Source organism: Leucopleurus acutus (assembly GCF_964270905.1).
Source record: "Leucopleurus acutus genome assembly, chromosome: 14".
Lineage (NCBI taxonomy): Eukaryota > Metazoa > Chordata > Mammalia > Artiodactyla > Delphinidae > Leucopleurus > Leucopleurus acutus.
Genome location: NC_139156.1, coordinates 34,306,625 through 34,325,138, shown reverse-complemented (window position 1 = coordinate 34,325,138; position 18,514 = coordinate 34,306,625). Strand labels below are relative to the sequence as shown.

The 18,514-nt window shown below is 39.1% G+C and overlaps 1 protein-coding gene across 3 annotated transcripts in view; it reads right to left on the bottom strand.

The window, feature by feature from the left end:
• The window catches only part of CPEB3 (cytoplasmic polyadenylation element binding protein 3), a 176,693-nt gene that overhangs the window by 106,369 nt on the left and 51,810 nt on the right, over positions 1-18,514 (bottom strand). For 2 of the 3 annotated variants that reach the window (XM_082855036.1, XM_082855037.1), the window contains exon 3: positions 937-1,096. In XM_082855036.1, coding sequence (XP_082711162.1) covers positions 937-1,096 — 160 coding nt within the window. The remainder of the gene's footprint in view (positions 1-936; positions 1,097-18,514) is intronic. The other variant, XM_082855038.1, reaches the window with a different exon arrangement.

Below are 18,514 nucleotides of genomic sequence, written 5' to 3'. Positions count from 1 at the left end.
GAAAATCATGAGTGTGACAAGAAAATGATGAAATAGATTTTTGGTGTGGCATGAGGAAATGACTATCAGGTTCACAGTCAGTCATACCCTATATAAAAGCCTGCAGAGAACCAGAGGGGATCAAATTCCTCACAACTCTAGAGGACATAAGGGTTCATATAAGACAGGCATCCTTGTGGCTAACGCTTCCAGTTTTCAGATAGTTAGGCTCTAAACCCAAGTACAGTGGCTATTTCCACAGAAAATTTCCATTTCAGTATTTTAAAATATCACAGGGCCCCTGAAAAGTCCTATATCGCATAATAAGAACTATCTGTAATCATGAATGTAACATCAGCCTCTATCCTGAATTTACACGGGCTCTAAATATAGGAAGTCCTAATATTGCTGACCTTGGGACTTTCTGCCTTATATTTAACCCCAAACATTTTCCTTGTGTTTAGCCTTAGAGAATGCAAAGGGCCATTGTCTGCTCTTAAGTCTGTGTAGCGTTATTTCCTACACTAGGAAAGTGATTGTATTTTAATAAAATGAAACACTTTTCTACAAAGTTTTCTGAAGTAGTCTTTGGAGATTAAATCTCATACTTCCTTGCAGTATACTTGGACTTAAATGAATTATCCAGGTTCAGCTAAACATTTCAAATGCACAAAGCCCCAAAAATTTGGCTTCTGGTCTCATGCTATAAACCACGACCTCAGCTACCCAACACATGCTTCTGCCAGACATTATGATTAAAGCAAACGACCTTGATTATGGTAGGTAGCTGAACCCAGGTTTAAAAAAAAAATCAACTTTAAATACATTCCACAATGCTTTACAGAAGCAAACAAAAACAAACAAACAAAAAAGAAATAAAAACAAAACCACAATTATTAAAAAGCTGATTTTTGTTTAAAACACCAAGCAAGGAATGGACATATGAATATTCCTAACCTGCAAAATGATTCCTCCACATTATATCAGCGAAACTCATTGGTGGGCCACTGGGAGGGTAGTGTTTACCTTTCAGAGGCTCATGATCAGTCCTTATCATATCCATTAAGGAGTTCTCCAACGAGTGCAAGTTAAAAGTGTCATAGGGCCTACTCCGGTCCTAAAAATAAAAACAGAACAAGACAATACATAAAATTACTTCATAAAATTAATAACCATATCATTTGCTTCTTGCCATGGATTGATGACGTGAGTCAAAATTCCAGGTAGTTTTAATAACACATTCTTTTCATTAAGAATAATGACTTGGCAACATTAAGTTTAATACAAGTTTCCATAATTAATTAAATTGTATCCTTTACCCTAATAATTATTTAATATATATGTCCCAGTACTTCAGACTAATTTTCTCTCAAATGAACTAAAAAAGTAAATTCAAAAGGAAGAGTCAAATGAATTGGCTTTGCCCTCCACGCTTCACCCCCCTCCCTCTACTATCAACTGAATACTCTATACAAATGAATAGAGATTTTTTTTTTCCCTAGAGGAAAACCATAACTAAGAACTCTCAGTCTACAAACAGAATCACTTCCCTGAAAAATCAAAAAGTGACTGTAGTTTCAATGTAATTTCATTGGGTATCTTTAATAATTATTACTGATAAGTTCCATACATTACATATACTTTATAAAAATTAAAATATGTCCAAAGTACTAAAACTACCTTTTGAAAAGCACTCACAGGAAAAAAACTTTAACCCAAGGTAGTATGTTTTCATGATGTTAGATTCAAAAACATTTTGAAAACAGAGAGCTAACACAAACTAAGCGAAGAAATAAATTGTTCTACTGCATTTCACTCAAGCCCATGGGAGAGCAGCACCTACAAATTATTTTTAGTAGTCTGAGCCTAAAAGGAAATGCAGTTCATGGCCTAACTTAATACTATAGAACAGATTTAGTTTGCTTTTGCTAAAGAAAAGCAATACAGTCATAAACATCAAAAACCACACCAAATCAAACCACAGCAATGAGAGATTATTTTCAGGGTCTTGAAAAGTTTATCCAGTTTTGCAAATGATCACTTCTCCTCCCCTATGAGCAACAGAATAACAGAATGACTGCCTTGATGAGCAAAAAGGGATACAACAGGTAAAAATCTCAGCTACAGTGATCATTTTCTAGTTTAAGCCTTAAAATCTTGGGAAGCTGTTTTCTTCTGGTTTCTGGAAAGCATGGCTGTATATCCATCCAGGGAGGCAGAAAGGAAGGTGGCACTTCCTCAGCTCTGAGCACAGAGGAGGAACCCAGAGGGTTATTGAATGAATGAATGCAGTAAGTTTGGATGCAGGTCCGAAGAAGAGCCCTGAATTGAGAACCAGAACGCAAGAGTGCTAGAACTACAATCAATTAGGAGCTTTTGGGTACATCATGATCTCTAGTCTGTGCCTGAAATTCCTCCCTTTATACAAATGAAAGGATTGAGCTAGATTATTTATTATATCCCTTCCAATAGTATATATATATTTTTTTGACTCACACATGAGGAGTAGGGGTGGAGGGCACAGATGTTATCAAATGCCACGGAGAGATATTTCATTTTTACAACCTTTAATGCACAAGTGTAGGGCTGGGCCCTGGTGATTCAGAGATGAATGTTATAAGCTAGTCCCTGTTTTTAAGTAACTGGTAGAGGGAGACATAACCAATTAAAATTAGAGCATGACAGGTGTTTCAACAAAGGAATGTATACAATAAAAACTAAGTCACATCTATTTCTTAAAGAACATATATTTGTGTGTGTATAATACATTTTTTTTTAAATCACATTCTGTAAAATCTTAGGTGTCTTGAATCTGGACCTGACATTTAACCAGGCATGAGGCTTGTCTTAGTTATACTCGATGTCTTCAGTATTCTCATTGGTAAAATGGGATCTTACCCGTGAGGATTAGGGTGAAATTACTTAAGTATTCATTTTACTCACATTATGTTTGACAAAAAGCAAGTGCTCAACGTTTCTTTCTTTACTGCTGCCCTCCAACTCCTTTCTACCTCCACCCCATTTTTTTTTTCCTTTTTAACTAACCCTCAGCAGTTACCTATCTCTACTGATGGATAAGGAAGAGACATGGAATATTTTCTCTGGTTCTCCGTTTTGGTCTCTATATAATTGAAGAAGGTCTTTTCTTTTGCCTTTAGGGTCTTGCTGCTCATCATTTGTTTTGCTTTAGGTTCAAGTTATCAGTGGAAACTCCAGTTACTTATGGAGTAAAGCTGAATTTCCAGAAATGCAAGTTTGTACCCCTAAGAATGAGTATCACATTCTCTGTCCAAAGAAAAAGCCAGAGGTAAAAAAGTGTGATGAGTAGTCAAAATGACAGCCTATTTCTGGCACTGACAATCCCAGAATGTGTCTAAGCGCCTTCTATCATACATATCCACACTTCTAACTAGAACCCTGCAGATGTGGGACTATTTCCAAAAAGGCTGATGAGGTGAAGGAACTATAAAAAAAAGGCTGTTTGGAACTATAAAAAAAACTATAGTTTTTTATAAACCTAAAAAAAAAATCTGGCTGATTTTAGTACCTTTCCAGCCAGAACAGTTTATTTTTTTCATTTAACTCTTGATATTATCCTTCAAGGTGGATAATAACATACTCCTTTTACACAAGGAAGGTAAGGTTCAGAGAAGATTCAAACGTGGATCTGACCTCCAAGCCAATATCTAAGGAGTATAAAAATCTGTCCAAAGAAGTTAATCCAATCCATATGGGACAGTAAATGAAAGCCCTGTAGAAGCATAGCATTGCATCTAATTACCAATGAAATAAACTTCCTGGCAAGGTGGTAGTGAGCTCCTGTCAGAAGACTATCAGATATTAGATGACTACCTGTCAGGAAAATTGCTGGGGGTATTTGGAGGGGATTCATGTAATTGAAGTGGTTCCCAAACCTGTCAGACTGTTAAAATCACATGTAGAATGGTTAAAATGCAGGTTCCTGGGCTCTGGCTAAAACCAACTTAACTGTAATTTTAAAAGAAATTAATGTCCTGGTGATTCTTATGACTGGCTAGATTCGAGAGCCACTGGAATGGATGATTCTTCAAGTTAAGCCTTTACATTCATGAATCTGATCACAAAAATGGGACAGTAAAGTGATGGGAGAGACTAGATAGCAGCAAGAAATAAACAAGCCCGGCCACTTTGCCAAGGGTCAGCTTTGCAGTCTTCCAACTGATTGTGGGTGAGAGAAGCAGGTGGTGGCCTAGTTTTTAAAAGCACAAACTTTGAAATCAGACATCTAATTGTCAAATTCTGGCTCTGCCACTTGCTGGCATGTCACTCTGAACAAGTTTCTAAGCCTTGATTATCTACATTTATAAAATGGGGATGATAATTCTCTTTTTATGGTTGTTTTCAGTGCTATATGACAAACGTACAACAAGGCATCTGTACTGTGGTGGCTACTGGAATATTAGGGAAAACACCAAGAGACTTCTGATGCTACCTCAGGGTACTGGAACATAGATTTTAGAACCTAGAGGTTCATGGATGCTAACCTAACAGGGTTCACTAGTGCTCAACAGATGAAACACGTGAAATGCACAATAGAATTTGCGTAGGCTTCTTAACTGAACAAACTTCAATAAGTACTGAGAAACTTATTTTCTCACTAAAATTAATTCTATGTTTCATCAATTTATATTTGCATACGATTCATCCTTCTTAGTTTTGTAAGTAGTAAATGTTGCTAAAATAACTGATTAACTGGAAAGAAAAAACAAAAAAGACAGAAAAACTAAAACATCTGCAGTGAAATTCAACAGAAACTATGCATAGAGAAAACAAGCCCGCAATTTATCATTTAACAGCAAAGGTTACAAGTGGCAAATAATCACTTAAAGTCTTTCTTTTTCATAAGTTTTGTTTCCAGGTATAGGGAATAACAAATAAGGAAAACATCTTTTTAAGTGTGTTTTGAACAAGCAAACACATCAGGAAGTATTAGAACATGTATAAATAATGATTCCTTGGGCTTCCCTGGTGGCGCAGTGGTTGAGAGTCCACCTGCCGATGCAGGGGACACGGGTTCGTGCCCCAGTTCGGGAGGATCCCACATGCCGTGGAGCGGCTGGGCCCGTGAGCCATGGCCGCTGAGCCTGCGCATCCAGAGCCTGTGCTCCGCAGCGGGAGAGGCCACAACAGTGAGAGGCCCGCGCACCGGAAAACAAAAATAATAATAATGATTCCTATTATTGACTCTTTTATCTGGAGATAACGAAGGACAGATGTCATCAGTTAGATGTACATAGAGGCAGCCACCCCCACTATACAGTTCATTAGGCCTGCTTTCCTTCTTCCCCTAGCTTGACTTAATATTTATAAATTTGTCAAGTACTTAATACGTGCCTGGCACTGTTCTAAGAATGCTAAATGTATTCCCTCACAACTCTATGAGGTAGGTGACTTTTATCCCCATTTTAAAATTAAGCAATTAAATCTTGAAGAGATAAGTAACTGGCTCAAGGTTACAAGGCTAGTAAGAGGCAGAGCCAGGACTCAGCTAAATCCAGACTGTGCTCTTAAGGACTCCCAGTGTACTGCTTCCTTGACTTCCTCCTACTCTCTTCACCTTAAATGCTTTTCACAAACACCCACTTCAGCCTAATACTGACACAATCAGAGACAGGACTCTTTTATCCCACCCTTCCACACAGGCAACCTAACCCTCACTTGCCCTTGGTCAATGACCCTTGTTCTACTGACAACCAGTTAAATTCAAGTAGTAGCTTGATCTACCCTCCAGGACAGCCCCAGGCCTGCCTCTACCAGCCCTACCCCGTTCACCTGCCTTTTTCTTGGGAGAGAAATGCAGGACCCTTTTCTACCCTTTCTGGCTTATCCCCAGACATTTCCTCTTCTAGAGATATAAGGTCAAAGCTGCAAGGGGCCAAGAACATCTGAAGAAAAAAGCAGCTCTGGAACCAAATGATAAAATTAATCATGGTTATATAACTGCTCAAAGTCACAAAGCTGGTCAGAAGTCAGGATGTGAACCCAGGTCTGTGACTTTCAAGGCCACACCAGTAATGCTCCAATGCTCTACACTGATCAGTTGCCGTGTGTCCCATAAACAATGGGAGCCTGGCTGGGAACAAAGGGGCACAGACAAGATAAAAAGTCAAAAGGAGGATAGATGTTTGAAAGTGTTATTAGCAAAGGATAAATGCGGTTGTGAAATGATACAGAAAAAAAAGAGGAGGAATTCCTGAAGGAAGGTTTTTCTATTTATCATATGGCTTCAATATATGTACATATGGATAAAACATTTCAAAGTTAAGTGTATTCAACCCATAAAAGAGAATTAACCCACAAAACTAGCCATTCCTGAATTTCTACCCTACTGCTTTTATTTTCTAATTAGTTTACATTATTTGAAACTATCTCAGTTCCCCACCTACACTATAAACATTGTTTAAGGGTAATGAATATTCTTTATTTTTAAATGGATATTTAATTACATAATTAAAATATGAACATATTCTTCTCAAACACACACACAATGATTATTACAGAAAAAGCAAAAGTCTCCAATCCTCCTGCCTTCTTGCACTCTCTTCAGACCATTATATACATTTGGCACATATTCTTTCAGATGTTAAAATATATATACACACACACATATATATATATGGACATAGACACACATATACATAGAAAATATATATTGTTTTATGTTTTTCCTAAATGTAAAAATATGCATACTGTTCTGCAACTTGCTTTCTTTGACCAATATTGTGCTTCTGAGGTAGGTCCCTTTTAATATATGTTCTTGCCTCTCCCCCACCCAACTATACACACATGCCTCCTACAGGAGGCATTCATAGTGGGTATGTTAAAAGAACCAAGTAATCATCTCAGTGTATATTCTATAAAATAATTTCTGATTTTGAGATTTCTTTCCTATCCCTCAATTTCCTCAAAATTTCTGTTCTGTTCCTTTAATTGTATCTCTTCCATGCGTGGTCTATTTTGGCACAGTCGTTTCCTGATCCCTGATTTCTATGAAGGACACCACTACTAATGAAACATAAGGATCTATAGAACCTGCCAGCCCTGAGTAAAACTCAGAGGCAATATATCCAAAAGATCAACATGTAGTGAGTTCAAGCTCAGAATATGCTTAAGAGTACCAGAAAGAACAGACAAAACATTTAATAACAAACACTAGATAGGGGCAGGAAACAGTTAGATGACTAGTAATATAAAATTTCTATGTATCACAAAGTAGAAGTCTAGGAATTTATAGTTCTAAACCAATTACTGCTGTTATTTGTCAGAACCTATCAAAAGCATGAGGTTCCTGTATCAAACTGAGCTTTACTATAGTACCGAGCAGCTTGACAAACATTTGCCCGAAGATTAAAACCTTTCCCAAAGAAAAGAAAATCAATGTCGCTAACCTATGGGGAAGAGAAAAAAAAAAACTTTTCAAACGCAGATTTTCATCCCATCTTCAGTAGGTAGCAAGTCCTTCAGTCAATGGTAAATTTTAACCATCCCAAATGAGACTATCATATTTGTAGCTCTCTGGAAAACGTTGATTGTAGACTCTCCTGCAGTCCCTCAATAGCAAGCAAATGCTCCTTATAGCCAACCTAAAGTCCTTACAAAGTTGAACTCTCTCTTGCTTTTCGGTCTTCAGAAAAAAAAAAAAAATTGATCAGCACCTGCTATGAATTTTGATATTTTTTAACATTATTGTTAAACCCAGTCTTCCATGAAAGAAATTCTCAAGAATTTAGAGGATATAGCCGTACACAAAGAAATCCTGACTCTCATCTTTTCCTTCAGGAGAATGACTTCCAATCACTTTAAACTTTTTATCAGATCATATTTTTCCTTGCTGTATAACAGCAAACGAAGCTAAGGTTCTTGAGAAGTTTTTAAGAAAGCAAAAAATGGGCTTCCCCGGTGGCGCAGTGGTTGAGAGTCTGCCTGCCGATGCAAGGGACACGGGTCCGTGCCCCAGTCCAGGAAGATCACACATGCCGTGGAGCGGCTGGGGCCATGAGCCATGGCCGCTGAGCCTGCGCGTCCAGAGCCTGTGCTCCGCAACGGGAGAGGTCACAACAGTGAGAGGCCCGCGTACCGCAAAAAAAAAAAAAAAAAAAAAAAAAAAATAAGAAAGCAAAAAATAGTTTGACCTGCTCTGAGAGATGCTCAAAAATTAGATGAGCATGACAACTTGCGGCGCGACCCAGCAATTTCATAGTCTCTTCCCGCTCCATGCCACCTCCAACCTTCCTTCACAGCTCTTCTCAATTGTTGCCACACAGGTCCGATAAGAGGCCCAGTTTATCAAACACAGGGAAACATGGCTCTTGGAATCTTATTCACCTGAAATGACCTTCATACTGAGGCCAGATCTAGCTGGGTGAATGCTGAAGGGGTCAACTGGACAAAAAGTACAAATGCCTATTGCTACCACTTCTGACTGTGGTAAACAGTTCAGAGCTAAGTACACATGCACTTTTTTTTTTTTAAACATTTATTATTTATTTATTTATTGTGGCACGCAGGCTCCAGGGCATGTGGGCTCTATAGTTGTGGCACGCGGGTTCCTGAGCACCTGAGCTCTGTAGTTGCGGCACGCGGTTTCTCTACTTGAGGCACATGGGCTTAGTTGCCCCACAGCATGTGGATCTTAGTTACCTGACCAGGCATTGAATCTGCATCCCCAGCACTGGAAAGCAGAATCTTTACCACTTGACCACCAGGGAAGTCTCCATATGCACTTTTATTTATTTATTTATATAAATTTATTTATTTTATTTATTTATTTTTGATTGCGGTGGGTCTTTGTTGCTGGGTGTGGGCCTTCTCTAGTTGCAGCGAGCAGGGGCTACTCTTTGTTGCAGTGTGCGGGCTTCTCATTGCGGTGGCTTCTTTTGTTGCAGAGCACGGGCTCTAGGCACATGGGCTTCAGTAGTTGTGGCACATGGGCTCAGTAGTGGCTCACAGGCTCTAGAGTGTAGGCTCAGTAGTTGTGGCGCACGGGCTTAGTTGCTCCATGGCATGTGGGACCTTCCCGGTCCAGGGCTTGAACCCGTGTCCCCTGAATTGGCAGGCGGATTCTTAACCACTGCGTCACCAGGGAAGCCCCCCACCCATATGCACTCTTAAAAGGAGTGATTATACAGTTTAGCAGTGTGTGAGGTAAAAGGCAGAAAGCCAGACCTAGGACGGACACAGAAAGGGAAAACAGTAACTACAGGGGTCAAAAGAGCAGGTTCCAATGTCTACAAAAAATTAAAGTTCCCCTTTCCCTGGTTATTGTGCATATGTGACCAGCTGGTGTTGCCCCCAAACTGTTAAGCATCAGAATATTATCCCAAGCAGCTTATTAGGTCCTGATTATTGGACATGATAACGTAGGAAGAGCTTGACCTTCACAACCAAAACCTATCTTAGAACATTATGCAAAGGTACATAAGGTTCCTCATATTGTTTTCTTTTTACTGATCATAAATGTCAAAATCCTTCCACAAAACTGCCCACTTCTAGGTATAGTTGAACTCTACTGGTGATCCCCTCCCCAATATCTTAACCCCAGATAGTTAGCAATAATGCCTGACATCCTCAATAAACTGTAACTTCCATGGGAGCAGAGATATATCTTATTTCTCCGTATTTCCATCACTCAGTAGAGGGCCTGGCATATAACAGGCATTCAGTAAATGCTTGCTTTGCATTTAAAATCATCCTCCTGATGGTTCCATACTGTAAGATTTTCATTTAAAACTAACAACTGTGGGCTTCCCTGGTGGCGCAGTGGTTGAGAGTCCGCCTGCCGATGCAGGGGACACGGGTTCATGCCCCGGTCCGGGAAGATCCCACATGCTGCGGAGCGGCTGGGCCCGTGAGGCATGGCCACTGAGCCTGCGTGTCCGGAGCCTGTGCTCCACAACAGGAGAGGCCACAACAGTGAGAGGCTCGCGTACCGGAAAAAACAAACAAACAAACAAAACTAACAACTGTGCACCTATTAGAATGGCTAAAATCTCAAACAAAGCAAAACAAAAAACCCCGACAATTCCAAATGCTGACTAGGATGTGGAACAACCAGAAGTCTCAAAAATTGCTGGTGGGAATGCAAAATGGTACTGCCACTTTGGAAAAACAATTTGGGAGTTAATTATAAAGTTAAACATACACTTAACAATACAACCTAGCAACCTCACTCCTAAGAACTTACCTAAGGTAAATAAAAACATATGTCCATACAAAAATCTTTGCACAAATGTTTATAAAAACTTCATAAAACAACTTTATTTATATTTTCCAAAAACTGGAAACTACGCAAATGCCCATCAACTGGTGACCAGATAAAACAAATTGTGGTATATCCATATGATTGAATATTATTAAGCAATAAAAAAAATGAACTACTGATATGCTATAACATGGATGAACCTTAAAAATACTATGATAAGTGAAAGAAGCCAGTCACAAAGAATCACATGTTGTATAATTCCAATTATATGAGCTGTCCAAAATAGGCAAATTATCCAGAGACAGAAAGTAGATTGGTCATAGCCTAGGGCTAGGAAAGTCAGGAGGGAAATGGGGAGTGAAACCTAATGGGTACAGGTTTCTTTTGGGGATGAGGAAAATGTTCTAAAATTAGATAGTAATGACTGACACACACTTTGTAAATATATTAAAAGCCACTGCATTGTATACTTTAAAAGGGTGAATGAATTTCATGGTATATGCATTATATCTCAATAAAGCTATTATTTAAAGAAAGAATAAAGCTTTCCTAAGGTTTTAATAGGAACTATGATTCTACCTACAAATCATTTACTTTAGTTACAGGACAGGAGACCTAATAACTTTCTTGAGCTATAATTGAAGGAAGGCGAAGTCTTGACTCCAGCTGTTCCATTCAGGAGCCACTGAAGGATCCAGGTAATTAAACCTAAACCACATAGTAGTAAAGTTCAAAAGGCAACCGTACGGCCAGTAAATAACTGGCAAATAACTAATGCCATCTATCGTCACAATATGTATCATTTATATTTCTAAGGATGTCTGTAATATTCCCCCAGAGACCTACAAGCAGTTATTAGCTATATTAACCACAAACAGCATCTTTTCATGTCTATTGTTTCTGATGAGTTTTTTTTAATCCCAGAGGTTCCTGTCTTATAGTGATGTACTCTGTCCTTCAGAGACTCAGATCATCCCACTTATAACCTTTTAAGAATGATATGCTGGGCTTCCCTGGCGGCGCAGTGGTTGAGAGTCCGCCTGCCGATGCAGGGGACATGGGTTTGTGCCCCGATCCAGGAAGATCCCACATGCCGCGGAGCGGCTGGGCCCGTGAGCCATGGCCGCTGAGCCTGCACGTCCGGAGCCTGTGCTCCACAACAGGAGAGGCCACAACAGTGAGAGGCCCGCGTCCCGCAAAAAAAAAAAAAAAAAAAAAAAAGAATGATATGCTCCAGGGACTTCCCTGGTGGTCCAGTGGTTAAGAATCCACCTTCCAGTGCAGGAGAGGCAAGTTTGATCCCTGGTCAGGAAACTAAGATCCCACATGCTGCGGGGCAACTAAGCCCCGTGCACCACAACTACTGACCCCCGCATGCCGCAAACTACAGAGCCCACACACTCTGGAGCCCACGCACCACAAGAGAGAAACCCATGCGCCAAAATGAAAGATCCCACGTGCTACAACGAAGATCCCACAACTAAGACCCGACGCAGCCAAAAATAAAATTAAAACTTAAAAAGATAAAAAAAAAAAAAGAATGATATGCTCCAGCATCTACCTAAAGGCACTATTAGACTATAAAAGACAGCTATATCCATAAACACCAAAGTATGCCCTGCTTCTATTCATTTCAACTGCTGTTTGGCTTCAATGGTTAGGTGAGGCAACACAGCAGAATTCGCAGATTCACCAGAATCTGACAGGGGCTGCAATGTGAACGCTTCTGCTGTAGCCCCGTTATCCTTTGATCCCTGTATTTAAAAACTGATCAGCAAAACACAGCTGCTTTTATGCAAATAGTCCTATGGCAATGAAAGCAATAAAGTAACAACTCTGCCAGTTTGGGCTAGCACCTGTTTAGGGTTCTTCCCACTTCAGAAACCAACAGATGACGCCGTGCCCAGCAGATGATGCCGTGCCCAGCATACACACAGATTAAGAGCTATGGAATATAGCTTTTCACTGTCACTCCCTGGCCACCACTGGAGAGGTCACCAATGTGCTGTGTGTTTATTTTCTAAGCAAGGACATGATGAGTACCAAAAAAATTCACTCCACATTGATGGACTGGAACCAGAAGAAGAGAAGTATTATTTTTTTCTCAGTTTCCAAACCCCTCTCTTCTAATGGCAGAAGGGAAAACAAACAAAAAACAAACCACAAAAAAACCTCCTTTGTATATTTTACCACAATAAAAAAAATCATCGGGCTTCCCTGGTGGTGCAGTGGTTGGGAGTCCGCCTGCTGATGCGGGGGACATGGGTTTGTGCCCCGGTCCGGGAGGATCCCACGTGCCGCGGAGCAGCTGGGCCCATGAGCCAAGGCCGCTGAGCCTGCGCATCTGGAGCCTGTGCTCCACAACAGGAGAGGCCATGGCAGTGAGAGGCCCGCGTACCGCAAAAAAAAAAAAAAAAAAAAAAAATCATCAACAAATAAAATATTTACACAGAACCAGAACATTTAAAGCTACCATGCATAAGGCAACAATAAATTATATTATTAAGCTATATATTAATCTTTTCTATTATCTTCACTATATTAAAAAACAAAATAATTGTTTAATTCCCTAAATTATATAAAGCAATCTCAAAAAAGTTACTGCTAAGACCATATCTATGTCATGTTATGTTGTTATGTTTTGCTGTTTTTCTCTATTTCAGTATGCATTTAAAGAATTCTAATACAAAATACTGGAGGGAAAAAAAAACAAACCCTGCTTCTCAAGTTTATTGTACAATCTCATCCGATTCCAGATGAGACCAATAATAAAAACAGACTGAGTAACCAAACAAATATAATAGGATAATATGGTCAAAAGCCCTGTCTTAACCATTTTCAAAGCTTTATTCTTTCTGAATTTGAACAGGCTTACTCCCCCTTTATGCCTGACTGTCTCTGACATAAGATAGTGCTGGTTTATAAAAATAGCTACCAATCTGCCTCTGTAGAAAGGGAAACGGAGGTATACTGTTTTTCATAATAAGCCTTGTAGAATGTATTCGGTCATAGCTACCATATAACAGATAATATATGCTGGACTCTGTGCTGAGTACTTTAGTGCATTATTTTATTTAATCTTTACAAGTGTCCTATGTGATAGATATTATAATCTCTATTTTACAGATGAGGAAACTAAATCTTAAATTCAGTTCTTAATACAAATCAGGTAATCCTTGAAGAAGGCTAACCACACACAAATCATTTGTTATGTAAGAATTCCAGGAAGAAAAGAACATCTATAAACCCTTAGCCTAATCTTCCATTTAAATGTTACCACATTTAAGGTGAACACATTAAAGTACCTAAAATGCAAAGCATCTACATTTATTAAAATATTTGGTATTTGGAAGGTTAAAAAAATTTAGTTCAAAATGAAGCCTGTATCATTCTAGTCACGCTAGTTTAAGGTACTTTAGAGATTATACAGTAAAATGCAATAATTTAGATTAAGGGAAGTTCAATCAGAATTTCTAAAATATCTACATCACAGAATATTTCTTAGAAGAACAGCTTTCTTTATCACTTTCAAATGTTAGTGCTAACAAGATTTTGCCAAGTGTGCTGAGGGCTGTTTTACTCTTTCTTCATTTATTCCACATATATTTATTGAAAACTTTAATATGCCAAGCATTAAAGATTAAAAGGTTAAGTGAGGCATACATAGTCTGTCCATAAGCCAGCTGTCTAGTTTACAGATACTTACTATATAATGAGGTAAATGCAGTGACAGAGCTATGCGCTTGGAATTATGGGAGCACAAATGACAGAGAGATCAAATATGCTTCCAGAAAAGGAAGGCCAGAGGCACAGAGACTTGCACAAACACCTGGGTCCAACTTCCTCAAGAAATTTGGAAGGACCCTAGAAGAGATTCTTCAAAGGAAATATATGCTATAGGCTATAAATAGATAGACTTGTTTGTAAATACTATTAACATTAACGATGTAGCTTAGGAAACCATTTCTCCAGGACCGTATCAGGTTAATTTGTGGGTGAATGTGCCCAATTTCAGAATAATATTCTACCACAAAAGAGTCCAAGTTTATTTTAAAGACTTTTTTTTTGTGGCCTTAAATCTTTTCCCTGGTAGTCAAATTTGGGGATCTGGAGGGGAATTTTACCATTATCTGTTAAGTTAGATCTGCAAATATTCATTCTCTAGCATACTAAGACAACAAATAATCTGATTTCCTCTTATTACCTTTTATTTATAGAGCACTTTACATCTCTGAAAGCATTTTCATACACCTTTGCTCATCTGAACCTCATTAGGGTCTTTTGGTTTTTTGGGGGGGGGGCGCTGCTTTGGGTCTTCGTTGCTGCACACGGGCTTCCTTTAGTTGCGTCGAGCGGGGGCTACTCGTCGTTGCGGTGCGTGGGCATCTCATTGTGGTGGCTTCTCTTGTTGCAGAGCACGGGCTCTAGGCGTGTGGGCTTCAGTAGTTGTGGCACACAGGCTCTAGAGAGCAGGCTCAGTAGTTGTGGCACACGGGCTTAGCTGCTCCGCGGCATGTGGGATCGCCCCAGACCAGGGCTGGAACCCGTGTCCCCTGCATTGGCAGGCAGATTCTTAACCACTGCACCACCAGGGAAGCCCTAGGGTGTTCTTTTGAGCCTTACTTAGCATGCCCGATTCCACTTCAACATATCCCAGAAACTTTCTCTTCTTATTAAACCAGCAACAGGGCTAACAAAAACTCCTGTAATTAAATAATAGCAGAACTGATTGATACTGGCTATGTGCCCAGTACAGTTTTAAAAACTTTACATGTTTCAATTCATTTCTTCCTCATAAGAGTCTGTGGTGGTAAATACTATTATTATCTCATTTTAGGAAAAAACTGAGGCAAAAAGATAACAAACAGAAAGTATCTGAGACAGGAGTCAAACCCAGGCAATTCTGGACCTTAAAACCATTGTGCTCTTCTGCATCAAGGTGGATAATCATTCCTAGTTAATAATTCTCATTTCTGTTATTATCTAACCATTATTTTTCTACCATTCCTGGTATGGGGGGTGTGTGTGTGTGAAAAAGAGTTGTATGGTAACTTCTTATTGATATATTACTGTTTCTTATTCATTAAGCTGAACCCCATAGGAACAAGGGGAAAGCAAAATCATGAATAATTCTAAAGTGGATTTTTTTTCTGTCTGTAATTTTAAATCTCTCTCCCACATCTAATAGAGGGCTGAAAAAACCCTAACATTTTACTTCAATTTGTGTTTCAAACACTGTTTTGAGGAAACTGTTTACTTAAGTGAAAAAATTTCACTTAATCTGCTTTTGAAAAGTAATTAAAGTAGGACCTCCTTTTAAGGTATAGCTATTTGGAGGTTCTTAAACTGGCTCAATTTACAAAAATTAATTTTATTCCCAAAATCTTGTGGGAATTTTACTTCATAAAAAGTGAGGTATCAATGTAAAAAAACTTACATATGGACATAAATATATAACCATAAATACATGTTTATGTATGAAAACATATATATTATTCTTTCCATAAACCTTTACTGTCACTAGAATATGTCATGGCTTCTAGAGACAGAAAAAAGAGCAAGCAAGTGGACTGGCTATGATCTGATTATCCTCATTCAATGAGACTATGGGGCATAAACAATATTCCAAAAGCAAAGATTCAAAAGAGGGATTTCAAGGCACAATTTGAGAAAGGAAAAAGGAGAGAAAAGCCAAGAAGAAATAAAAAGGAAAAAGCAGATAGAACTCACAATTCTTACAATGGTATACACAAGATAATCAGTCTTGGGAATTCCCTGGCAATCCAGTAGTTAGGACTCAGTGCTTTCACTGCCAAGGCCCAGGTTCAATCCCTGGTCAGGGAATTAAGATCCCGCAAGCCATGCAGTGCAGCCAAAAAAAAAAAACTCTTTTCACTGGGATGACCAGTGGCAGCCAGAATAACACTGCTGCTCTGAAGTTGGACAGAAGTAAAAATTCATAAATCACAGCACATTGGTAAGCACTCACATTTCAATAGAAATGGACAAGCTACTTAACCTCCCTGTGAATCGGTTTCCTCATATGAAAAATGGTGATAACACTAATACCCACCTTACATGGATGCTATGAAGATATTTGCAAAGTACTTAGTAGGCTGTGCAGCATAATGTAGCACCAAGTAAGTGTGAAATAAATAAAATAAACAAATGAATACCATTCGTCCCTGTCATCATGCAGGGAAGTGAAGGTGGTGATATACCACAGTATGGAAGTTCTGAATGAACCTCAATTTCTTTTTCATGAACTAATGATGAAGTAAAAGTAAGGCATGATTTACAAGTTGCAAACTACAGAATTATGAAAGAGGCAAGGGGCGAATAAATTGCATTCAAGTGGAACTGAATGCACATGAAAAATCTACAGCAATTATCTTGAAATAATAGAAGACAGGAAAGTTGTTGGAGAACAAAAGGAAGGAGGGAAAATATTATATATATGTACCCACACACACCCCCTCCCTCACATATAGACTTTAAGGAGCAATACCTAAACTACTGAACAATCTGTAGTCACTTGGAAAAACTGTAGGTATGAACAAAACTTCAATAGATATACAGTGCTTTTAAAAATACTTTTCATTTCAATAATTTTATGATTTTGTTGACAACTCATCTACCCTTTATAAAAACAATTTCATTGAAAATGTAAACATAAGAGAGGGGGGACTTCCCTGGTGGCGCTGTGGTTAAGAATCCGCCTGCCAATGCAGGGGACACAGGTTCAAGCCCTGGTCCAAGAAGATCCCACACGCCACGGAGCAACTAAGCCCGTGCGCCACAACTACTGAGCTTGCACTCTAGAGCCCGCAAGCCACAACTACTAAGCCCGCGTGCCACAACTACTGAAGGCCGCGCACCTAGAGCCCACGCTCCGCAGCAAGAGAAGCCACTGCAATGAGAAGCCCACACGTCACAAAAAAGAGTAGCGCCTGCTCGCCACAATTAGATAAAGCCTGCATGCAGCAATGAAGACCCAACACAGCCAAAAATAAATAAATTAAAAAAAAAACATAAGAGAGGGAAGACAGCAAAAGCAAGAAGAACTACAATTCTGCAGCCTGTGGGAGGAAAACCACATTCACAGAAAGACAGACAAAATGAAAAGGCAGAGGACTTTGTACCAGATGAAGGAACAAGATAAAACCCCAGAAAAACAAAGAAAAGAAGTGGAGATAGGCAAGCTTCCAAAAAAAGAATTCAGCATAATGATAGTAAAGATGATCCAGGACCTCAGAAAAAGACTGGAGGCAAGGATCCAGAAGATGCAAGAAATGTTTAACAAAGACCTAAAAGAATTAAAGAACAAACACATAGAAGAATTAAAAAACAAACAGAGACGAACAATACAATAACTGAAATGAAAAATACACTAGAAGGAATCCATAGCAGAATAACTGAGGAAGAAGAACACATAAGTGACCTGGAAGACAGAATGGTGGAATTCACTGCTGCAGAATAGAATAAAGAAAAAAGAATGAAAAGAAGTGAAGACACTCTAGGAGAGCTCTGGGACAACATTAAACACAACAACATTTGCATTACAGGGGTCCCAGAAGGAGAAGAGAGAGAGAAAGGACTCAAGAAAATATTTGAAGAGATTATAGTCGAAAACTTCCCTAACATGGGAAAGGAAATAGCCACCCAAGTCCAGGAAGCACAGAGAGTCCCAGGAAGGATAAATCCAAGGAGAAACATGCCAAGACACACAGTAATCAAATTGGCAAAAATTAAAGACAAAGAAAAATTATTGAAAGCAACAAGGGAAAAACGACAAATAACATACAAGGAAACTCCCATAACGTTAACAGCTGACTTCTCAGCAGAAACTCTACAAGCCAGAAGGGACTGGCACGATATAGTTAAACTGATGAAAGGGAAGAACCTACAACCAAGATCACTCTACCCAGCAAAGATCTCATTCAGATTCAACGGAGAAATCAACAGCTTTACAGACAAGCAAAAGCTAAGAGAATTCAGCACCACCAAACCAGCTCTACAACAAATGCTAAAGGAACTTCTCTAAGTGGGGAACACAAGAGAAGAAAAGGACCTACAAAAACAAATCCATAACAATTAATAAAATGGTAATAGGAACATACATACCGATAATTACCTTAAATGTGAATGGATTAAATGCTCCAACCAAAAGACACAGGCTCCCTGAATGGATGCAAAAACAAAACCCATATATATGCTGTCTACAAGAGACCCACTTCAGACCTGGGGACACATACAGACTGAAAGTGAGGGGATGGAAAAAGATATTCCATGCAA